The following is a 27,030-nucleotide window of genomic DNA, read 5'->3' as shown; positions in this document are numbered from 1 at the left end:
TATATTTGCTATATATGTACTTGTGATATGCCTACAAACAGTCGAACCCACATATCTACTTTTGCTGATGACACAGCTATACTTACGGTGACCAGACGTTCTGTATTATACAGAACAGTACTGTATTTTAGAGCCCTGTTCTGTATAAATTATTCTTTGCTAAAAAACGTGAAAATGTTTTGTATTTTATTTAGTGTTCTGTATTTGTTCAATATTTTGCTGTGTGAAATTTGTGTTTTTAATTTGATTTAAATAATTATGTCGGCAAGAAGAAAGTGTAAATTTAATGATGACATGCAAAAACAATATTATTTTATTAAAAACACAAAAAATTCCAGCGAAGTACAATGTTGTAAATGTATGTCAACTTTTTCTATTGCTAATGGGGGAAAACTTGATATTCAACAGCACCTGAAAACTAATAAACACAAAGCTGCCGACATTGCAGCCTCTTCTAGCAAAACTCTTTCAAATTATTTGTGGTCCAAGAATATTGATGAATGTGGAAGAAAAACTAGTATTAGTGAAGGAACTTGGGCATTTCATAGTGTTAAACATAACCATTCGTTCCGATCAAAAGATTGCACATCGAAACTTATTAAAAGTTGTTTTGATGAGAGATATTCCTCCGGTCGTACTAAGTGTGAATCTATTGTTTGTAAAATCCTGGCACCTAATTCAATCAACGAAATTAAAAAGGATTTAGAAAAAACAAAATTGGTGACAATATTTTATGATTGTTCAAATCATAACAACATAAAAATATGTCCAATACTTGTTCGTTTTTTTATACCACTGAAAGGTGTGCAAGTAAAAATACTAGAAGTTGATAACTTACCAGCAGAAACGTCTGACATTTTAACAACATATATTTGCGATCTTCTTCTTAAATTTGATTTAAATAAAAAAATACTTGCTATATGTGCAGATAACACAAATTGTAACTTTGGTGGAGCTGCAAGACGAGGACACTCATCTACTGGAAATGTTCTTATTGGAGTCAATTGTGCTGCACATGTATTAAATAATTGTCTTCAAACGGCTACTGAATGTCTTCCGGTAGATATTGAAGTTATTGTTGTCAAAATTTATTCATATTTTTATATTTATACCGTTCGTGTTGAACAATTTAAATTAATTTGTGATACAGTAGACGTAGAATATAAAAAAATACTTGGATATAGTAAGACAAGGTGGCTTACTCTTAAACCGTCCATTGAAAGAATATTAGAACTTTTTAAACCCTTAAAGGAATATTTTTTATCTCAAACAAAGTGCCCATCTATTTTAAAAACATTTTTTGACAATCCTTCTTCTGAAGCTTGGCTTTTTTTTACACATTGCCAAGCCACTTTATTTCACAATTATATAAAGCAGATTGAGTCGCAAAAAATTTGCATGTTGGAAGTTTTTCTTATTATAAATGAGCTTAAGTTTAAAGTTACACAACGAAGGGCTGAAATATTTTTACCTTTAGCTGTAAAAAAAATATTGAATGAGTTACATGAGTTTTTATAACTCATGTAAAATATTGAATATTTAAATCAATGGGATGTTGCATATCAAGAAGTTGTACTATTAAAATGGGTTCTTCTTCATGAAGTTCAGACTTGGGACGAAGTTGAAACAAGTTGTGTTTTTGTAATGGAAAAAAGGACAGAATTAAACATTAATGATTCTAATTTATTTGATGAATTTTCACTTATTAAAAATTATACTAGTTTAGAAAAAATAAACGAATGGAATAACGATCAAACATCTACCGAAGATCGTTGGGTAGAAATTTTGAAACATTTTCATGAAAAAAGTATTGGTTTTGAAAATATTCTTAAAATTGTAGAATTTTGTTTATGTTTACCTGGGTCAAATGCCCCAACTGAAAGGGTATTTTCCGTTTGGCTGAAGCTTGGCTTTTTTTTACACATTGCCAAGCCACTTTATTTCACAATTATATAAAGCAGATTGAGTCGCAAAAAATTTGCATGTTGGAAGTTTTTCTTATTATAAATGAGCTTAAGTTTAAAGTTACACAACGAAGGGCTGAAATATTTTTACCTTTAGCTGTAAAAAAAATATTGAATGAGTTACATGAGTTTTTATAACTCATGTAAAATATTGAATATTTAAATCAATGGGATGTTGCATATCAAGAAGTTGTACTATTAAAATGGGTTCTTCTTCATGAAGTTCAGACTTGGGACGAAGTTGAAACAAGTTGTGTTTTTGTAATGGAAAAAAGGACAGAATTAAACATTAATGATTCTAATTTATTTGATGAATTTTCACTTATTAAAAATTATACTAGTTTAGAAAAAATAAACGAATGGAATAACGATCAAACATCTACCGAAGATCGTTGGGTAGAAATTTTGAAACATTTTCATGAAAAAAGTATAGGTTTTGAAAATATTCTTAAAATTGTAGAATTTTGTTTATGTTTACCTGGGTCAAATGCCCCAACTGAAAGGGTATTTTCCGTTTTAAATAATGTTTGGACAAATGAAAAGACTCAAATAAAAATAGAACCTATTAAGCAATTTTAATCACAAAATTAAATTATGAACAAAATTGTACAGAATTTAAAGAATATTTAAAACAAAATGAAAACTTAATAAAGCAAATTTATTCCTCTGAAAAATATAATTAAATATTTTAAATTTGTTTGTTCTTGTGCTTTTTGGAATTTCAAATTAATTTTATTAGTTTTTTTCGTGTTGATTTTGTAATATTAAAAATGGATTTAAAACGCTCTTTTAAATATTGTCATATTTTGAAGTACAAATAAATTTTTAGTGTATTTTCTGTTATTTTGTTATGTTTATGTTTATTTGTTATGTTTTTTAGTATTTATGTATTTATTGCTGCGTCTTTTTGTATTTATTATTTGCTTTATTTTTGTACTTTATTAAATTGAATAAATAAATTTTTATTTTTCTAACAATCAATATAATAACTAATGTTTACTACTTTATTGACAATTGAAATTTTGACGGTTAAAAATAACCTGATTTAGAAAATGGTGGTTAGTGTATGTTATTTTCTCCTGTTCTGTATTTTGCTGAAAAAAATATGGTCACCGTAGCTATACTAGCCATTCATGAAAATCCCCAAGAAGCATCTGTACTTTTACAAGACCATATACTCGACATAGAAAGGTGGTTAAAACAATGGAGAATAAAAGTAAACGAGCAAAAACGTATACATCTTACATTCACATTGCGTAGAGAATCGTGCCCTCCAATCCTAATAAATAATCATATAATACCTCAACAAACTGAAGTTAAATATGTAGGTCTGCATCTAGACCGACGTCTTACCTGGAAAAAGCATATAGATACGAAATTGACTCAAATGAAGTTAAAATTACTACAAATTTACTGGCTAATTGGTAAAAACTCGAGATTGAGTTTAGATTGCAAACTTTTGCTGTACAGCTCAATAATAAAACCCATATGGTGCTATGGAATTCAATTATGGGGCACGGCCTCAGCTTCTAATATTGAAAAAATTCAAAGATTCCAAAATAAAATATTACGAATGATAACAGCAGCGCCTTGGTATGAGAGAAATATTAACATTCATAAGGACCTAGGTGTCTCACTGGTGAAAAATGAAATAAAAAACAAGCGGAGTCATATTTGAAAAAGTTAGAAGTTTACCCAAACCCACTTGCACGAACATTAATGAGAAGTAATGGCTACATCCGACTAAGAAGAAGGAATCCAACAGACCTGCGCTGATGATAGGATCCATAAATTAAACATAATTTTTCGTCCAACTGTGGTGGGACGTAAATAAAAAATAATATTTAGATTTAAGATTTGAACAAATTATTGATAGTTCACATTATTTTGTGAAGATACAATAAATAAAATATGAAATAAAAAAAAATGTACTAGCTGGCATTGTCCTGTCGAAATTAAAAAATCATTGTGTTCGATTTGTATTTTTTAATGATAAACCTATGTCAAAATTCTAAGTATTTCAACAACAAAATAATGTAAATCAATGTATTTTGTTGTTATGTCAGCCATTAAATTTGGGAGTGAGTAATAATTTTTACTCTCAGTTTTTCCAGTTCTACCGAGAATGTAAAAAAAATCCCGATTCAACAGTGGAACGTTTGTTCGAACTGATTCACTCAAGACTTCGCAATCATATTGTTTTTCGCATCGCAACTCTTTATTTAATGCGTCGTGCATCGGATAATACCTTGTTCGACATCATCAAGCACATATCGTTGTAAATTTTCTCGCTTAGTTGTCAGTTTGTATTTTATGTTCTAATACGCATCTGATGGAAAATATCATCACGCATGGCATCTTTGCATTTGCTCCACAAATCAGTCGGTTTGGATGGGAAGCATGTTGAGATAATTATCGAGAACAGTGTTCGTATTTGATGAAAGACACAGCATATCCGAGGGTGTATTCCCAATGAGTGTCATTCTCTAACAATACGCATCTGATGGAAAATATCATCACGCATGACATCTTTGCATTTGCTCCACAAATCAGTCGGTTTGGATGGGAAGCATGTTGAGATAATTATCGAGAACAGTGTTCGTATTTAATGAAAGACACAGCATATCCGAGGGTGTATTCCCAATGAATGTCATTCTCTAACAATCGCTTCACACAATTCACCATTTATAGTTCGAAAATGTTGGAATGCGACAAATACAATACAATGTAAATTAATTATCGATCCAAATCGCTCATTTTTTTAGTGCATATTTTTGCATATTTTATTAATAATGCATATTTTGTTATATTTTACTTCAAAATGCATATTTATATGCATATTATCCATGTTTTTAATAAAAATATAATGTTTTGTCGTCAATGGGGAACATATTGTATAGACAAAAAGTTTTTAGTCGAAGTTGTTATAGAAATATCTTCAAATGTTATCGACTAACTGCTTTCGACACCGGAAAACTTGCATTAAGTTCTTCATTTCTCTACCATCAATTGAAAATTATCATACCAAAACTTGTTTTAAAAAAGTCAACAGTTTTTTAAAGTAAAAAATTCATTAAATGTATCGAAAACATTCGTATTTGCAGTTTCGATAAGATTTTGTAATTTCACATATACAATTACCAGTCCTGACAGTCATTTCTCAGCAGTTCTAGGAGACTGTCCTGAACTAGTGAACGTTTAGGGTGGCAACTATTTACATAACTAGCTACGTATTTTAACACGTGCATGTCCCAAGCTTATGGTCAATTGATCCTTTTGGATAACTTAAGAGACAAATGCACTACGCAATTTACGTTTAAAGTGACTACAGTATAGATTACTTTGAGACACTTAAGTTACAATTGTCTTTAAGCTAGATTGTAAAATATCCATCGTTTTCTCAGAAGAACAATTGAGGAGCCGTCGAACAAAAGGTACTTCTTGCACATTTCAAATTTTTGGGAAAATGAGTTTTATTTATTTCGCCCCTTTAAAAAAAACGCATGAACCTGGAAATAGTAACAAGTTTCTTACTTATCAATAGATACAGCTAACTGCCATAAGTCACCACATTAAATGTTAAAGATGTTTGATATAAAAACATTTTAATATCGGAAAAAGAACCTTTTTTTTTTTGGGACATTGCGCGATCCCTAATTAATTATTTTATGTTTCTGCACAAAAATATATATGCATATTTTTTTAAATTTTTAGGTCATATTTTGATTTTTTTGATGCATGTTTTAGGCGCCTATTATCCAATAATAAATGCATGAAAATCCGGCCATTACTGATAACATAGCCGTCCTATGAAATTGAGTGACTTCACTGTTGTAATTATCAGCACATACTCAGCCATGTCACTGCCTTTGGTTACATATTTGCAGATGTATTTGATAAGTGGGAGTATTAGAGTCGTGAACAATTTTTCGTTCTGTAAAAAAACTTTTGTGGACTATAGAGAACATTTGCATCCGTTTTCCGATTTTAGATAAATCTAAAAAAGTGGGCGTGATAAATTTTTCTTTCAGTAAAATCCTAAGTTGGACTATGACGAACATTTAAAGAAAAAAATTTCCGAATTTAATTTATATAGATAGATATTCGTACTAGTTCGCGTATTATCGGACATTCAATCCGGTAAACAAAAAAAATGGAATTTTGCAATATTTGTGAATTTTAATTATAATTGGGAGTTAATCCAATTCAAACGTGTATTTATTTTCTGGATAATATATGGTTGAAAATTGGGCTTAAAATAAAAAAGAAATCACTGGCCACAATCAACCGGCATCATTTTTACGCGAATTTCAAATACCTCTATTCTAACGCGTTAAAAATTGATTTGCGGAAGATCTTAACTTTGCTCGAAATATTGAAATTTAACACACATAAATTTTTATTAATTAGTTCATTCTAGGGTTGCCAGCCTGGCTGGACTTGGCTTGATTGTCCAGCTTTTTTGATGCCTGTCCAGTTTCAAGCTAAAATTTCATTTGTCCAGCTAAATAGAAATTTTCGACAATAATATATATTGGAAAGGAAAAAATAAAAAAAAATAAAAAGTTTTTATGGGAATACGTGTCATATGGAATTTCTGATAATGACGTCAATGAAGAAGAATTGTAAAAATTAAGGATTATCAGAAGCATTTTTATATTTTATGCAAAACATAATGCAGGAATTTCATACAACTATTTTAGCTCTTGAGAATGACTCTTGTACAGTTTTAGAGTTGCTCGATATAATGACCGTACTTATAAATAGCCTCAAAAGTAGAACAAATTTTTTGACAACAAAGTTAACAGCATTTTGAAAAAATTTCGCCTAATGAACAAAAAACTTTAAGACTTTTTAAAAACAGCGGTCAGCTATTTAGAAAATCGTTTTTTTAAAAAATAGCATTTTTAAATTTACAAAAAAAACATATTTTCTTGGGTAGATTTACAAAAACATCCGCAAAACCTTCAAATATCTGAAGAAATAGATAACGATAAACCATCCATATATCGATTACTGCAGCCTTCGGGAAGTTTATAAACAAATACAAAGGGATTTGTCAAATGATATGGTCCAATTTTTTTTTTACCAAAGGTGAAAGGAATGAATTCGTGCTTTTAAGAAAAGTTGAAAGATTTTGAAACACCCTCAAAATTTTGAGTTATTTTAAAAAAAAAAACTGTTTTACGATAGGTCGTAGTTCTTCAGTACCTCTAACTCACACATATTTAGAACGAAAAAAAAACAGTTATGGTTATGGAAAGACAAATAATTAAGCATTCATAAAATTTATGCATAAAATTAATTTTCTATGAAAACCAATTTTTTTGTACAATGTTTTTAAGAAAATTGTATATAGAAAAAAACGAGACATTACTTGTTAAATCGGTTTAAATTTGCAAAAGTTTTTCAAGTTTTTTTCTTACTGTAGCACCGTGTAATACAAATATATGTTGACTGCAATGGATAAAAATATATTTTAATAAAAATTATTTACACAAAACCAAACCTTTTTACAAATCTGAATCTGAATATTATATAGCATCGTTGAAAATGTATTAATTTTGCAAAATTCCATTTTTTTCCACACTACTTAACAATTTTAACACATGATGTTTATCAGATTGACAGTCCAATAACATGCGAACAAGTACGAACATTGAAAATAAAATTAATAAACTATTTCCTTAATCAAGTAAATTTATAAATATCAAGTAATAATAAACATTTTCATAAAAAATCCTTGAAAATCGTATGAATTATGGAATATCTCTATATTAAAGCTCAACTTTGACATGACAAAAAAAGCGTTGCATGTGATTGGAGGATCCCTTTCAAATAATAGCTTAAAAAAATGTTTTTTTTTTAAATGGTACATCTCACAAACGTTATCGCTAGAACAAAAATATTTTGGAAGACATCCTAAAACAAACCAAGGTTATAAATTCGCTTGAGTCGGTCTAATTTATATACTCAATATTAAATATTAAGAGACTCTTACCTGGTATCCACAAGTACATGGAAAAAAATTAAGATCATCTACTTCCAGGGGTTCCATGCACAAAGGGCATTCCACAACTTCATCAACACTATTGTTTAAACTATTCATGTTTATATAGTAAATTATCAGATCAGCTTAAATTCACACTTTTTCTGAAAAAGGAAAATTTTTATAAAATATTATTTTTTCTATAGATTTTTTAGTTTATATTTCAATATAAATGCATATTTTTTATATTAACATTTTCGTTTTTATTTCAATAATATTATTAAATAAAAAATCAAAACAAGAACTAAAAGACAAATAAGTGAAAATTCTTTATTTTTTTTTCTTTGAACCTTGTGCATTAACTATTAAATATACATCAAGAGTGTTAACTAAAGTATTTACAACTACTCTTTAATGAGTCTCTTTAACGAAAACAGTAAGCGAAGGCAGAAATGCATACGTTACAGTTAATGCAGATAAAAAAAATATATACCAAACAAACAAACAGAAGAATAGATGACAGCTTGTTTTTAACCGCCAAGCCTGTTAACCGTGCTAGTTCATGTTCCCCCGCATTGTCAACAACTAATGATTGTCAAACAAAAGAAACAGTATTAAAACGGGCACGAAGTCCCAAGTCTTCGAAAGCGGCACCCTTGGCTAAATTATATAAGGATAGTGAACCTGCTAGACTAAACAATGAAAATCGTTTTTCTATTCTGGAATGTGAAACAGATGAACCAGTAAATAAAATTAACTCTACAAACCACCCCCTATTTACTTGAGATAATTCAAATTCACTGGTTCAGAGCCTGTGCTGCGATTCACTAACTTTTATAACGATAATCGTATCGTTAAAATAAATATAACGAAAATTTATCGACTTTGCTATTCAGTAACATTTTTAACGACATTCGCTGTCGGTTGAAGTCAGCTGTTACTTTATGCAGTTTTTCTTTCGTTATGTTAGCGACAATAATTTAAGTTGTGTTTATTTAATCGATAAAGTGTATTTGCAATTTTTTCGTCGTCATCTTCATCTTTTGTAGCTGGAACTATCGTAAAAATAATGGAAACACATTTTTGTTTACTTAACTTATTAATATTTACAATAAAATATAAAAAATATGGGAATTTGACGATTATAGTACTACTAATTATTCAAGTACTTATTTTTGTTCGCGATGTCCCAAAAGTAATCCATTACATTTTGGCAGGAAATAAGTTGTTTTGTTAGTAGAATTATTTATAAAATTATGTATTTACTAAAAAAAAAAAATAAAAAAATGCAAGTCGCAGCCAAGTGTCGAACCAACAACCTTCCGATTGCTAGTCAACGTTGTACTCACTACACCACTGGTTAATTATTTCATTATGTGTCAAATAATGGTTTTCTACTTTTAGCTTATTTTGATATTTTGTAGACAGAGATGTTATATCTTCAACAATCGTTAAAAATAAATTACTGAATCACACTATCGTTACCGCAAGCGATTATTTATGTCGATAAACTTTACGATTGTCGGTTCGTTAAAAGTTAGTGAATCGCACTACTGATCTCATTAATAGGAGAGAACTCTTTTTACGTTATCCCAATCCAGAAAGGCACGATTCATGAAACTAAAATACAGGTCAATAGTGAAAACGATTATAGAAAGGTAGTAACAGATTTTGAAACTCAAAAGAAAAGTTTTTACACTTATCAGCTGAAAGGAAGCAAGGGTCTACAAGTTGTAATAAAGGGTATTGACTGTAATGTTGAACCACTCGAAATAAAGCAAAGCTTAGAAGATAAAGGTTTTAAGACAAAAAATGTGATAAACATTAGAAATCGCGAAAAAAAAACCCCAACCACTCTTCCGTGTTGAACTTGTACCTGATGTCATAAATCTGAAAAAAAAATTAAACACATCCCATATATAAACTGAAGTATTTCTTGCATCGTAAAATTACGGTAGAAGAACCACATAAACGATTTGGCCCCGTCCAATGTATGAATTGCCAAGAATATGGACATACCAAGGCATATTGCAAATTGCCACCCGTATGTGTTATTTGTGGAGAGTTGCATAACACATCCCAATGTAACAAACCCAAGGATGATCCTACAGGGGTTGTCCTGTCTACTCAATTGTTAAAAAATCACAAAGCCATAAACCGAAGATTTTCCCCGCTCAGCCATTAAATAACATCAATTTTAACTACTCCCCGTTGCAACAGTCATATGACAACAAAGAAACACATGCAAATGTACTAAGAAACATCCAAACTCAGACGCAAGTCCGTCAACCACAAAACCAAAATATGAACCCAGAGGTAAGCGAGCAAACGCCAATTTTCAATTTTACCAGACTAGAATCTACTATAGAAACTCTTCTGCAATCGGTAAATAACTTTACAAACTCAATGAGTAACATGATGCAGGAAATGCTTAAGATGCAATCAATGTTATTGCAGGCTGTGCTTAACAGACCATGAACTGCCTAAGAATATGTTTTTGGAACGCTAACGGCATTCGCCAACATAAATACTAACTTGAGTATTTTCTAAAAAGTCATGAAGTTGATATAATGTTAGTTTCGGAAACCCATTTGACGTCTAGAAGTTTATTTAAGATAAATGGATATGTTTTTTATGGCACAAATGATCCAAGAGATAGAGCATGTGGAGGCTCTGGAATTTTAATTAAAACCCGTATCAAACACCATTCAATGTGTGATATTTGTGAAGATTATCTTTAAGCTACGACAATCTGTATGGATGATTGCTACAGAAACCTATTAATTTCGTCGATATACTCACCTTCAAGGTTTTCGATTACTGAAAACAAATATGAACATTTTTACGAATCACTAGGACCCCGATTCCTGGCAGCTGGCGATTATAATGCTAAGCATACTCACTGGGGATCAAGACTTGTAACCACGAAAGGTCGCGCTTTATTTAATTCAATTTCTAAACTAAAAATTTAACAATGGAACTAATGCAGGTTAAATCTTCGTTAGAATTATCCTCGGATCACTCACCCACCTTCGTTACTCTATTGAACCCCCGAGAAATAGTATCCCGGACTGGTCCCTCTGCAATATCAAGCACGAAAATAAATTGGTTGAAATATAGAAAATATATTAGCACACAGAGTACAGCAAATATATCGCAAGAACAGTGAGATATCGATATCTCACTCAAAAATTTTGAACAAAACTTAAAACTTGCTGTTGAACACGCCACTCAAATAACCCAACAAATAAGATACAATAGACTCTATTCTACAGACATTGAACAGTTATTAGCTGAAAAAAGAAGAGTTCGTCGAGAGTGGCAACTCTACAGATCCTCTCAACTTAAAACGGAGCTTAGAAAATGTCGCAAACGCATCAGTATGCTTCTTCACAAACGCAAAACTGACTCAATTAATAAATATCTGGAGAACTTAGATGCCACACAGTACTCAAATTACTGACGAGCTACAAAAAAATTAAAAAGACCTGTTATGAGCAGACCTCCTCTACGTAATTCTAGTGGAGGCTGGGCGAGAAACGATACTGAAAAAGGAAACCTGTTTGTTAGTCATCTAAAGAATGTATTTTCCCCAAACGAGTCAAACGACATAATAGAGTTACCACCTACTTTACCCCATATTACTGCAGCTGAACCACTTCGTTTTGAGATTTCACAGATTGACAAGGCTATTGTTGATTTAAACTCCAAAAAATCAGCTGGTATTGATAAAATCAGTAACAATATGCTCCTCGAGCTACCCCAAATTGCATTAAGAATAATCCTATTTATTTTTAATGCTATATTACGCCTTGAATATTATCCACCAGAATGGAAGGTTTCTTTAGTTACAATGATACCTAAGCCGGGAAAAGATCACAGTAAAGTAGAATCATAAAGCCTATTGTCAAATATATAAAAGCTATTCGAAAAACTGTTAATGTACAAGTTAAAGCCGATAGTGAATCATTTTGATTATATTCCAACTCATCAATTCGGATTTCGAGTAAAACATAATACCATAGAACAAACTCACGTAGAAATCATATCCAAGACATTTGAAGAAAAAAAATGAAGGATTATCGATAAAAATAAAACAATATTTACCAGTGAACACACACAATCTTCTAGAAAGTCATTTAAGTCATCGAAAGTTCGTTCTTAAAGAGGGAGACTTCATAAGTTCTCCACAGCCTATTGAAGCAGGCGTACCACAAGGAAGTATACTGGGTCCCTTCCTATATTTGCTATATACTTGTGATATGCCTACAAACAGTCGAACCAACATATCTACTTTTGCTGATGACACAGCTATACTAGCCATTCATGAAAAACCCCAAGAAGCATCTGTACTTTTACAAGACCATATACTCGACATAGGAAGGTGGTTAAAACAATGGAGAATAAAAGTAAACGAGCAAAAATGTATACATCTTACATTCACATTGCGTAGAGAATCGTGACCTCCAATCCTAATAAATAATCATATAATACCTCAACAAACTGAAGTTAAATATCTAGGTCTGCATCTAGACCGACGTCTTACCTGGAAAAAGCATATAGATACGAAATTGACTCAAATGAAGTTAAAATTACTACAAATTTAATGGCTAATTGGTAAAAACTCGAGATTGAGTTTAGATTGCAAACTTTTGCTGTACAGCTCAATAATAAAACCCATATGGTGCTATGGAATTCAATTATGGGGCACGGCCTCAGCTTCTAATATTGAAAAAATTCAAAGATTCCAAAATAAAATATTACGCAGCGCCTTGGTATGTGAGAAATATTAACATTCATAAGGACCTAGGTGTCTCCCTGGTGAAAAATGAAATAAAAAAACAAGCGGAGTCATATTTGAAAAAGTTAGAAGTTCACCCAAACCCACTTGCACGAACTAAGAAGAAGGAATCCAACAGAGACCTGCGCTGATGATAGGATCTATAAATTAAACATAATTTTTCGTCCAACTGTGGTGGGACGTAAATAAAAATTAATATTTAGATTTAAGATTTGAACAAATTATTGATAGTTCACATTATTTTGTGAAGATACAATAAATAAAAAAAAAAAAAATTGTTTTTTAATGCATGAAATTCTCAGCTCTGGTTATCAGTATTTCACTGACAACTGAATTTTTTTAGATAATCCCGCTTTTAGCCATTGAATGGCTTTTTGATTTTTTTGTATATTGAATTTTATTGTTATATCCAAAAACTCGGAATTGTGAAAAAAGACAAAGAAGTTTTACATAAAGTTTTATAAAAATGTACGCGATAAATTGTGTCATTATATATACCATTTCAGCATATGTTTTTTATTATTATTATGTTCATGTTTATTACATTTACATATTTTAATATAATTACACTGTCGAACAAATTAAGACATTTTGATAGAATAGCGACTATATAATTCTGAAAGAGCTGAGAGAGATAATTTTTGTAGAATATATTTTTTTTACAGTGGGTTAAAGTTTTAGCTTTTTGATCGAAAGGAGGATTATACTAACTGAAAACAATGTTGAAAGTTAATGAGTGAGAGAATTCTTATTGTCAGATTTATATTGTGGAATTTTATGTGGAAGATCTTAACCCTATATCTCCTATCTTTAGGGGTCAATTTGACCCTTTTTTCGAGAAAATCAAAAAAGTCCTTTCAAAAAGGACATTTAAAGATTAAAATATTTTACGAAAATTTCAGTGGAGGTCACCAAAGATACCAAAGTTGTAAATAAAGCTCTTTACGGTTAATTTGCAAAATTACAAGACACTGTTATTACTCTTTCATCTTGAAAACATTTGAGACCATTTTCGTGATAATTAGTGACCACCTTGTATCAACAAAAAGGTATTATTTTGAGTTAATACAAAAATTTTAATAGAAATACATCATACATTTTCATATAAAAATGTATTATTTTGAATTGAGCCTTTATTCAAGTTAAAAATAATCAAATTGTTTTATTTAAATTTGGTTGTATTTTGTGTTGATACTGTTTTTTTAACGTTTATTTGACATTTTTTATTTTTTTATAATGTAGCACCATAAATAAACAAATAGTAGTTAATATAACATAGTATACCCTGTCCCGTGTTCGAGCACTCTAGTATATTTACAATCAAAAAAATTTAAGTTCTTTTTAGGAATATTGATAAGTTAACTTACAAGTATTAATAATACATATGTACATTGAATTTGCAAGATTTAATGTAGGAAAAACAATTGAAAAAAAAAACACTTTAGTATTTACAGAAAAAAAAAAATTAGAAAAAGTTAAGGGGTAAAGAAAAATTTTAGCTACCATATCGGTCTAGCCACCAATATTTTTTAATATTTAAGTTTGGCAACATGTTTTTATCCCTCAAGTAGAGGGTTGTGTCGTATCTTTTATTCTCATCTGTAATTTGTTTGCAGTTTATTGCCTTGACATTGGCTCGTCTATAAATGTGGTATAATACCGGAATACCCCAATTATTTTGAATATATCCTTGTTTATCTAGGTATAAAAATGCTTCCGGTGGCACATACCCGTTTTTAGAGTTACCTCGATGTATTCATCACTGACATAGTAGGGAGCCATAACAAGGTTATTTAACTTGTATTCGGCGGTTTTTAAAATATGGTTTCTTATTAGATTATATATTCTACTTATTTTTGAAACATCATAAAGCCTCCTGTTTGAGTTGTATTTTTTAAAGTCACTATCAGGTGAGTTGAAAAGTAAAGTGCATGCTCTAAGGCATTTCCGTTCGAAAACTCTCATTTTTTCCATATATGATGGTCCGATATTGTACCAAATTTGGCAGCCATATGTTAGTATTGGTCTAAAGGATTTGTATAATATTATTTTAACCGAAGGGTTTATATATTTAGAATAAAATATTTTTCTGTACATAAAAAATGATTTTCTTGGCTTTGTTATTTGTAAATCTATATGTTTGTTGTAATATAGAAATTTATCAAGATAAATACCTAAATATTTTACCATTTGCTTATTTACAATGTTAATATTAGAGCCTGTTTTAACCTCAAATTCTTTCCAGTGTTTTCTTATATTATGATTGCATTTTCCAACAGGTGGGCGGAATAAAATGTCTCGCAATTGTCAATATTTATTTTCATTTTCCAGTTATTGGCATAATTTTCTACTATTCGAAACAAGTCTTGTAACTTTCCATTAATTTTTAAAATTTTATCGTCAGAATGAAAGATTATAATAGCATCGGCAAATGCAACAATGCTACTGTTAACTTGTTTCAGAAGATCCAGAATATATAAATTGAAAAGAATTGGAGCGTTTACTGTTCCTTGTTGTAGGCCATTTACAATATTGAATTTTCTTCTACTTAATTGGTTCTTATTTGATATATGAAAATTTTTGTTACTAAGCATATTGTGTATAAAAATAACCTGATGAAAAGGCATTCTATATTTCGTAAGTTTATATATTAATTCTGGAATCCATATATTGTCAAAAGCTTTTTCAAAATCTATGAGGCAAGCACCTGTACATAGGGATTTATTCCAATTCCAATGAATATTTGATACTATATAGTGAGCCACATGTACAGTGGAATGCTGTAATTTGAACCCGAATTAGATTATTATTTCCGCAGAATTTTACTAAATTATTGTATACACACATTTCAAATACTTTACTAATGTTTGGAAGCAGACTTATTGGTCGAAGATTTTTAAGGTTACTAGTATCTTTATTTTTCTTTGGCAAAATTACTGTTAGGGCTGTTTTCCATGCAAGAGGAAAGTGTGAGTTTTTTAATATGTTGTTAAATAGTGTATAGTATTCAAATATTATATCATTTGGGATGTTCTTAAGTATAAAATTAGGAATATTATCTATACCAGAAGACAATTTCTTCCGTAAATTGTAAATATATACAGGATTGACTTTTTGGATATAAAGTAGTGTTCATCTAAATCTGTCATACGCATTTTTTATGAGAATGAACTGATTCAAAGTAAGTTCCAATTGTATTAAGTATTTCATCCTGATCCCTAATTATGAGCTTGTTACTATATATTTCCTTTTCTAATGGACCTGTATCTATTCCAGTCAGGGTTGGCAAAATTGATACCATCGTACTTTTTTTGATACTATTTGATGTTCAAAAGTACCGTGGTACCCCCGAGACTCATTTGATACGCACAAATCATATTGATACCGACATTGTAAATAATTTCAGAGAAAACTGCAAACAATTTTAAGTTTTGTCTAAATTTAAGATAACGTTTAGATTTCGATGACGATATTTTGGTCTAGTTTAACAAATTTTCTCCAGAAAAAGTTGAGTGGAAAAACTAATAGTATTATTCCGTTTTTAATGAAAATGTTTCCAAACGAAAAAAAAACTCATTTGAGTCAATTAACACTCAATATAGAGCATTGGTTAATATAATTGAAATTAAACATTTAGCTAATGAAAATATATGTATGTAATTTTTGGTAAAGGTATCGCGACTAAATGAATTAATATTTTAGTAAAATTGTTTTTATGCTAAATTCCCAATTTTATTGATAAATTCACTGAAATTTATTGTTGGGGGATAAGCTAGTTCCTATGCGTATTTCACTGGATGCTTAGGCCAGATCATCAGGAAATTTTTCCTAAAAGGCTTTAGAAAAACTAAAGATATTATACAAATAAAACCATAGAGTGATTGAGAATTACAGACACTCAAGCTTTATTTGTAAAAATATCAAAGCTTAAACAAAACACCAACAATAAACAGTGATTTTATCTTTTCTTACATTTCCTTACTACAATTGGTAGGTTTCTTGCCGACACAAACTGTAGTGTGTAAGTGAGTAAAGAAAAAAGTAAAATAAAACAACTTGCTTTATTGTTTTCGCAAGAAAATCAACAATGACATTTCTAGAATTATGACTGGAATTTTGTCTATACCTCATTCATCGGCTAATGTCGAAAGAGTATTTTCAATTCAAAACATTATAAAAACAAAAGAAAGGAACAAACTTCATTGCAAAACATTGTCTAATCTTATTCAAACAAAAGATTTACTTAAATCTTCAAATAATTGCTGTTTCAATTTAAATGTTTGCAACAAATTATTATCCAAAAATACATACATAAATTGTATATTTGTATTTAACATTTACAACTACTTATGATCTCAATTTGTTTTATGTTATTTATATAATTTTTGTTTTTATAAAATATGTCTATATGAATTATAAAAGAATATTTCATAAACAAAAATGTTATAATTATAATTAAACAGAACTGAATTAAATTTTAAGTTATTATTATTTTTTCTATGCTTTAAATGAATTGTTATACGTTTTTCTTGTTGTTTTGTTGTTAATAAATATTAAAAAAAAAATTGTTTTAGTACCCTGGGGTACCGCTCCCGGAAATTGTTATTGATCGTAAGCGTGAAATTATCTTTAATTAGTTTTCTTACCAATTTTAGTTGCGATTTTAGTAAATTTAGTTCTGTTGGTGGTAAATAAAGTTCTAATCTATTGTATTGTTTTATTTTATTTAAAATTTTACTTTATTCTAGATTTAATTTCTTTATTATTGAATTCGAAAATTTAGCGCAACTTTAAATTTTGGCACCGATTTCTCAATAGCCGTATTTATAGAATTTTCCAATTTCAGTAAGAAGTGGTCAATCTCAGCGTTAGAGAGATTTCTATCGTTTGGGACGTTATTATCGGTGTTATAATCAGTTATCAGGCTGTTTCTAAATTTTCTAAAATTTATTTTTTTTTAAATTTCGTTTAAGGTTTGGTGAATCTTTAAAAAAAATAAGGGGATGGTCATTATAATTATTTATTACTATGATTTGCAATGCTTTATGATCACTGTCATAGTCCAGTGTTTTTAAACAATTAAGTGTGTTATTTTCCCTATGTATATCTAAACGTGAATCTGCGATACATATGTCCAAATAGGACGCAGCTCTTGGGAATGAAGGTTCAGTAGAAGCAAAAAATGCATGAAATGCATTTCATTATCTAGTAGCCACTGTCTTAACATATTTCCTTTTGTATTACATGTATAATTACCCCATATGTAGCAGAATGGCCATTGGGAGTACCTGGGGAATAAGCCCTAGGAATGCGAAATGGCTTTTCGATATGGTGGTTAAGCCCATACTAATGTATGGAGCACTAGTTTGGTGGAAGGCTCTAAGTAAATCCACCTACTGTGGGATAATTGAGAGAATCCTGCGAATATCCGCACTAATGATCACGGGTGCGCTGCGCAGTACTCCGTCTCGTGCTTTGTTTGTAATGATGCACTGGCTACCGGCTGATCTGATGGCAAAACAATTAGCCATAAATTCGGCGGTTAGGTTAAGTACTGTTGGAGCATGGAGGTCTAGTTCAGTAATGCGCAGCCCATACCACAATTGTGGAAAATAAAATCACACGTATTCTTATGCTCTTACATTTTAGTAGTCGTTGTCCACTCAACGAGACAACTAGGAATACGCATGAGCACTGGTGTATGACTTTTTCTTTATTTTTTCAGTTTTTGTATTTGTGTGTTTGTAGGTGCACTGAATAAAATAAAGAATTGAATGTGTTGGTGAGAGTAAGTGTATTGGTGAGAGGATTTATTTTTGCGAACCTCTGGTCTAGTTGTACTGGCCATGCGTCTATTTTGGGCAGTATATCTTATCTCCCTGTTAATATTGACTACTGCACTCCCTTACCCTTTATTGACAGACGCTTCTCTGTGTCATTGACGGGCGGGTCTCCTTCTTCCATGGACACGTTTGTCATATACACAGATGGCTCTAAGTCTGCGGATGGGGTGGGTGGAGGCTTTTATATTCCCCATCTTCAGAAGAGGGTGTGTTTCAGGCTATATGATCAATGTAGTGTAATTCAAGCTGAGATTTCAGCGATCAGAAGGGCGGTACACTGGATGAAGTACTATAGGCTATTTGGTGTGAATATCCGAATCTGTACCTACAGTAAGCCTGCTATCAAATCCCTATCTGGCGTCTACTCGACATCCAGATTGGTACATGAATGCCGGGTATCTCTTAATGAGATGGCGAGACATTCTAACCTGGAGTTATTCGAGATCGATAACTTGGTCGGTTCACCGCTGTCTTGCTGTAAGTCAATCATGCAGCGTAAATTATTTGAGTCTGCTCAACTCAGATGGTCTAACTTGACAAACTGCACGATATCGAGACTCACCTGGCCCGTTTATGACCATCATAGGTCAATGACCCTCACGGGGCTACCTCAGGCTAGGCTACGAGCTCTGATGTCAGTGCTCACGGGGCATTGCTTGATAGGTGAGCATGCTAGGAGAATGAATACTCCATATAATGACTTCTGTAGAAGTTGCCATGATGAAGACGAGAATGAGACGATTGAACATCTCCTCTGTCTTTGCCCTGCCTTAGCAGGGGTGCGGACTGCGACAATAGGTAGTCCATTTTTGCACGGCCTAGCGGATCTATCTACTCTGGATGTCAGGAGGATGGATTCGTTCATTAGTGCGTCAGGTTGGTTCGGCATTGAACCCAGTTCTGACATGTGAAGGATCTCTTGAGGTCCTGAGCATGATCCTTAGGGTAACACAAAGGGACCAATTTCATGGACCCAAGTGAGCTGGTTGATAACTGGCTGCCTTTATAACCTAACCTAACCTATCATTACCCCAGTCAGTGTGCTTACAATTTAGATCACCCGATAATATATAAAAATTATTAGGATTCTGTAAATCTAATAGTTGAAAAATCTTATGCAGTTCGTTTTTGAAAGAGCTGTTGTTATTGCCAGAAGGATAGTAGACCGATATAATAATTATAATTTTATTTGTCACCAATGGAATTTTAATTACACATGTTTCAAGATTTTTTAATGAATTATTAAAATTATTGTAGAAATGTTTGTATGTATTTAATATCATTTCTAATCAATATTGCCGTTCCTCCACCTCTTTGTGCGTTCACTCTATCATTTCTTATAATATTATATTTTTTAATATTTACTTTGTGTCTGGCATTTAATTTCGTTTCATTTAATAGAACTAAGTCAGGGTTATGTAAATTGATAAACTGATTCAAATCGTATCTTCTGCTTAGTCCTATTAAAGAATTAACATTAATTTCAATTATTTTTAGGTTTTTTTCAATTGTTTCACCCATTTTTAAAGATTTAATTTTCTAACATCGAGAATATGGTATCTATTCTGGATGCTTGTAAGTGAATTTGTTTTTGTAAATTTATTATTTGGTAGTAAGGTTCTGCATTGATTTTTTAAATCCTTCTAATGCTAGATTTAGATCATTTTTTAAAACATTGGAAAAAGAGACATTTGGGTTTATATTATACGATTGTGTAGGTTTATTGATTCTTCTTTCATACAGCGCTTGTTTTCTGATTCTAAGCTTCTGCTGGAGCGCTTTGTATTTTTCGCATCCCTTGTATGATGCTGGATGTCCATACTTATTGCATAGCACGCAAAATATTTTTTCTCTTTCGGATTCTGGAATTTCTTTTAAGGAACATTTTCCAATTTCGTGTTGTTCTTTACATTTAACGCATCTTGAAGGTAAAACACAGTTCGATGCGCTATGGAAAAAGCCTTGGCAGGGCCTCCCAACGAATGCATCGATAAAGTAGACCCTTAATGTTTTTTAAATCATTAACATTACTTTCAGTGCTTATTTGCACTAAAAATATAGGTAGTTCTATACCGTTTTTTATTGAATCTTTAGTTGAGAACTGGCTCACTTTCACAAATTTAAAGTTTTCATTTTCGAATTTGTTTAGTTCATTTAGTATAGTTGCAGGCTCAGTATTACCACTTAAACCTTTCAATAAATAAGTTTTTGTTTTATTATCTTTAGGTGTGAATGTAAAGAAATTAGTTTTGGTTTTTTGTAAGTAAGCTTTAACTTTATTATAATCGGTCATGGAAGCCATTAACAGAGCTATTTTTTTATTTTTAAACTCTTTTATTTTAAATTCATTGATTTTAAGACCAATTGATATAAATTCTATCAGTTCATTGGAATCCACATCAGAAATGAGTGGTGGTATTTTGTTGTTTTTTGTTTTGTTTGGTGTTTTTTCGTTACTTGAATTTGTTTGTTCAATTAATATATTATTTGGCAAACCGGTTTGTGGTGCAGTTGCATTGTTTTTGTTAGACAAATGCCTTTCGAATTTCTTAATATATTCAACAACGCAATCTTTATCGTTATCAAGAATTGCAAAGTAATTATTGCGAGATTGTTTAGAAGTTGTTTCACTATTCATGGTGTATTTTCTTTTAAGAGTTTTTTTCTCAGGATTTAATGTTGTGCACTTGTTTATATTGTTTTTGTCATTATTTATGATTGAGTTTGGAGCCAAAGGCTCACTCATTGTTTAATTTCAATATTGTTTTTAAACAGACTTATGTGCTGTTTTTCTATAGCGAACGAGTGTTTTGAGTGGACGTTTTACATGTATTTTGTTTTTGTTACAATAACAAAACACATGTAAAATTTCCACTCAAAGTACTCGTTCGCTATAGAAAAACAGCAGATTATTCTTTTTTTTATTTTTTGAAACAAAAACAAATTTATGTAGAAAATAAAGAAGTAATCAATAAGCTTCTCAGCAAAAAACTAATTAACTTTAACTAATTAAACTAATTAAACTAATTAACAAATCTAATACTATGCGTTCTCTATGTTCAAGATGTAATTTGTCTGTAGTTCAGCCCGGGAGTTGCTTCACATACATTTTGATGTTGCTTACGGATCTAGTTCGCTAATTGAATTCTGGTTAGTTAGTGATATGTCTATAGTTTACATATCTGATCAGATGCAATGTTCATCTATTTCTCATCATGAATTGATATTTTCCTCGTTTCTTATTAGGGTGGAGCACTTGGAATATTGTGAATACCGTGATTTTAATTCCATTGACTGGAATGATATACATAAATTTATTTTTTGTCTAATTTCCTATTGTAAGGAAGAGAGTTTGTTATAGAAATGATAGTTGAATGAATTCGAGGGAAATTAAGCTTGTTCTGTCTGTTAGAGATTTATCTTACTGTGCATATGTGTCTGATCGTTCCGTAGTAAACTGGAGAATTTTTAGTAGACTTCGCAATAAGGCTAAGACCGTGATACGTAGGGCTAAACGAATACATTTTTCTAGATTATTTCATGGGTTAGATTCTGCGGGATTATGGAGGATACTAAGGGGGGCTGGGTGTATTGGTGATGATTTTGTAACCTATGAGGGTTAGTGATATGTCATGAATGATTTTTTTGTATCTAGGAGTTCTTCACATTCTCATGACAGTTTTAACTTTGATGATCTTGTTAATACTTTTTCGTTTCGTTGTGTAAATGAACAAGAATTGTATGATGCCTTGTACAAGATTAGGTCAAGATCAGTTGGCTTTGATGGTATTTCTATTCGATTTCTTAAATTTATTTATCCATTTATATCTGGGCACATTTTATTTTTGGTTAATACTATTCTTACTACATCTAAATTCCCCTCATATTGGAAAATTGCTAGGATTGTTCCTATACCGAAGACTAATGTTGTTCGTGGTCCTATCTCAATTCTCCCTGCATTGTCTAAGGTTGTGGAGTATATTATGAAGAGTTAGATACTTTCTTTAGTTTCTAATGATATTTATGAGAAGCAATATGCGATTCGAAAGGTTTTAACACCACATCCTTACTTCTTACATTGACCGATGGTATTCGACAGAATGTCAATAATGATAACATTAGTGTTCTTGTTTCCCTAGATCTCTCAAAGGCTTTTGATTTGGTTGACCATTATAAACTAAAAAAACTTAGGAATGGGTTCAATTTTTCTGGATCTGCTTGTAAGTTGATATTTTCTTATTTTTTTTTTATTTTTTTTTTCAACAACCTAGCCTTATTGGCCATAATCGGTTATAAATTTCTACTTAAGAAAATATTTTACATTAAAAAATTTAAATATAAAATAAAATTATGATATAATTTAAATAATTATTATAAATAAAATTAAACAAAGTCAAAACTTAAACTCCAACATATTATATTACACCGTGCGACAGCAATTATTGGACATATGAAACCTTATGTCATATATAGTAGAACTGCGATTTTCGTTTTTGATTTTGTGATCTTTTCTCCTTTTTAAAGGACTTCAAAGTTTTAAGGATATACAAATTTCTTAAAATTTATTTAAATAGTTCTGCTCATTAGTTTTTCAAATGAAAGGGGACAATTTCTAGAAGTAGATAATTTTTTTTATTTTTACTTTTCAGGACGAAAAGTTGTAAAAATGTCCTTTGAAAAATGTATCCTTTTATTTTTATATCCTTGAGAATTTCCAATATATTTTTCTAAAAAAAATATATGTTGAAACCATGCATATACACATGCTTAAATTTCGTTCTTATAGCTTTATAAGTTAAGCCTAAACAGAAAAAAACATATTATTAAGTTCATTAAAAAAAAATACTTTTATCGATACAGCAATTAAGATTACAAAAAGAGTACACATACACATGAAACTGGAGATCGTATATAGTAAATCTGCGTTCTCAGTTTTTAATTTTCTGATCCTTTCTTCTTTTTAAAGGACTTCAAAGTTTCAAGGATGTACAAATTTATAAAAAATTAAATAAATATTTGTATAAATGTTTGTCAAGTAAAAGAAGACGGTCACCAGAAATGGAAACAATATTTTTTTAATTTTTCAGGACAACAAATTTCAAGGAAAATCCTTTAAACATTTTTTCTTTCATGTCCCAGATAATTTTCCTACTAATTTTAAAAAAAAGGGTTGAGTCTATTAAAAGTTAATTCGTTTTTATTTATCAGGATGCATTGCATATAAAAAGTTAAATATCTTATGTAACATCAAGCATCTAGTAGTTTTGAATTGACACGTCAAAATTCTTATAAATAATTTTTAATAAGTGATCATTTTTAAAAAGTAATATGGAATGTCCTAATAAAAACAAATTTTGTGTTGTTTGTGGTTTATTTGTACCTTTTAATAAAGGAGAAAATGTAACAAAGGCTTTTGTGGATAAGTATGAACAATATTTTTTAATAAACATGGTTCCGAATGCATGGTATATACCAGAAGTTGTGTGTAATTATTGGAAATTGTTTTCTGCAGATTTTCGGGTAACATCAGTCCGAAAGCGTTCAAACGAGCAATCATTTGACGCATGTTTCAAAGTGGATGACCAAACTGGCATCACTTACGCAGATGATGTTGAAAAACTTTTCGAAACTATTGGCTATTCCTATGACCCAAATGAATGGCGCCTATTTATAGATGGATCAACGAAGAGCCTCAAAGGTGTGTTGCTTCACGTAGGTAATGTGTATCCATCAGTGCCAATTATTTATAGTACAGATGTTAAAGAAAATTATGAAAATATAAGCGCTATTCTAAAATTAATAAATTATGACCGACATTGTTGGATGATTTGTTCTGACCCGAAAATAGTTGCCATTTTAATGGGTTTAAAAAAAGGGTTTGCCAAACACCAATGTTTTTTGTGTCTTTGGAAAGGTCGGCGCAAAGATCTTCATTACACCGACCACAAATGGCAGCCTCGTATTGTTCATCAGCTTGGACAGGATAGCATTGAGAATATTCCGCTCGTGCCGTCATCAAAAATAATACTTCCACCGCTACACATTATATTGGGACTTATAAGAAATTTTGTTCGTGCACTCGACGTTGACAGTGCAGCTATGGTGCACTTGAAAAAAAATTTTCCCAAATTATGCGAAGCAAAGATTGACGCCGGTAGGTTCGATTGCTAAATACTTATATTATTGTATTACCCTAAGTAATCTTTTATACTTTAAGGTGTTTTTAATGGACCCCAACTAAAAAAATTGTTAAATTGCAAGGAATTTCCAAACCTCCAAAGGGTGAATATCTAATAATCAATTACAATACACAAACCCTAATATCATAGTGATTCAAACAATAATCAAAACAAGTTCGAATAAATTTATGAGAGAATGATAAATTTACCGGAAGGTTACTTATCACAGTTCACAAATCAATGTCTACACACTATCCGCAAATTAAACTTCAAACGTATATACTATTTTGGCGCCCCATCCAATTGCACTAGTACAACATGTAAATCAAACTCTAAATGTAACTCAAAACAACACGACAGCTTACTAAACAACACTTGATGAATTCACAAACATAACACAGTCAAGACAGTCTCATAAAATCCACAACAACAGAATGGAAATAAATTAACATGACAATGACTAAGAATGCAGAAAATCATATGACAATAGAAAAAAATCCATTAACAATGTTTACATTAATTACCCCATAAAGAACCACGATTGATAGTAGTCAAAAAAGCATAAGAGGATCAATTTTTTTTTATTTATACTTTTATTATATTATTCCTGCCTTTAATTTCTAGGCCTTATAATATGTAATTAAATCTTAAAACTAAACAATTATTGTTCTCTCAGTGGAGAATCATATTTGGAAAATTAGATGAGTGGTAAATCAGCTCTACGCAGCCTTGAGCTGTCTTGAGCGGATTCGGATGATGATGTAATTTTGATAAATAAGCTTTTCTGAATTCATCTTTGACCAAGGGTACATCTAAGTCTCTGTGGATGTTCTCGTTTCTTATGTACCATGGACCTCCCGTCATGGTTCTAAGAATTTTGGATTATGCCCTCTGTATAAGATCTATACTGGTACCGTATGTCCAAATTGGTTTTAAGACTGTCTTATACAGGATGACTTTGCAGTTAAGGCTTAATTTCGATTGGTGGTGGATTAGCCAGTGTAAATTAGAAGCTTTTAGTTTCTATGTGCCGACGCCAAGTAAGACGTCTATCTAAATGAATGCCAAGGTATGTAACGTGGTCAGACTGGGATGTTCACACTGTTTAGTGTCACTGGTGGACAATTGCCTCTCCTAAGTGAAAACGTTATGTGCTTGCTTTTGATTTCGTTCACTTGTATTCTCCAATTTTTTAACCACGTCTCCACGTGCCTGAGATAATTATCAAGGTTTCTAGATGCTACATTTAAGTCCACATGAGAACTAAGAATTGCAGTGTCATCTGCAAAGGTGGAAATGGTTAATTCTTCTCGGGCAAGTCTGAGGTGTATAATAAGTACATGGTTGGTCCTAGAACACTTCCCTGAGGTACACCAGCATTGATCGCATAGACGCTTGTCACATAATCGCCGCATTTTATCCTAAACAAGCGATCCGATAGGTAAGACTCTAGTATTTTGTGAGTACTAGAAGGCAGTAGGCTTCTAATCTTGTGTATTAGACCTTTATGCCATACCTTGTCAAAAGCCTGGGCAACATCTAGAAATATTGCCGAACAGTACTTTTTTAGTTCGAAAGATTTTCGTATCTCTCCAGTTAGGCGGTTAACTTGCTCAATTGTTCCGTGATGTTTACGGAATCCGAATTGATGATCTGGGATAATGTTTTGACTACTTAAGAATGTTAAAATTTTCCCTTGGATTATTCTCTCAAATATTTTAGACAAGCAAGACAATAAGCTAATAGGTCTGTAGGATGATGCCAATGTCAAATCCTTTCCTGGCTTGGGTATGATTATAATTTGCGAGATTTTCCAATCATTCGGAAATACTCCTAGAGACAAGATCACATTGAATAATACTGTGAGCACAATAATTGCCACATCTGGTAGGTTTCCAATCATGGAAGGTGTAGTTAAATCATAACCTGGAGATTTTCTTAAAGATTGTCCTTTATGATCCTCTGAACATCTTGTATACTAACATTGATTAGTTCGGAGTCTGTTCCTATCCGAACAGGTAAATTCCCCAATACAAAATTATTTGATGGGGGGTTTGGTTGGAACACATTACTTAAGTGTTCAGCGAAAACTACGGCTTTATCCTTTGCACTACGTGCCCAGGAACCATCAGATTTTCTTATCGGACTTTGAGCATCTACCGGTGGATTAATATTCTTAGCTGCCTTCCAAAGGGAGAAGTTTGTGTGCTTAGTAATGGTTAAACTTTCAATATAGTTTCGATTTCTGCGATCC

The 27,030-nt window shown here is 31.2% G+C and overlaps 1 protein-coding gene across 1 annotated transcript in view; it reads right to left on the bottom strand.

Annotated features, from left to right (window-relative positions):
* Positions 1 to 27,030, bottom strand: part of Cnot4 (CCR4-NOT transcription complex subunit 4) — a 391,020-nt gene that overhangs the window by 342,254 nt on the left and 21,736 nt on the right. The window contains exon 2 of the mRNA XM_065499894.1: positions 7,966 to 8,117. Within this exon, the coding sequence (XP_065355966.1) occupies positions 7,966 to 8,073 (108 nt within the window). The 5' untranslated portion in view covers positions 8,074 to 8,117. The remainder of the gene's footprint in view (positions 1 to 7,965; positions 8,118 to 27,030) is intronic.

This window comes from Calliphora vicina, chromosome 2 (genome assembly GCF_958450345.1).
Source record: "Calliphora vicina chromosome 2, idCalVici1.1, whole genome shotgun sequence".
In the NCBI taxonomy this organism is placed as follows: domain Eukaryota; kingdom Metazoa; phylum Arthropoda; class Insecta; order Diptera; family Calliphoridae; genus Calliphora; species Calliphora vicina.
This window is presented reverse-complemented; position numbering and strand designations above follow the sequence as displayed.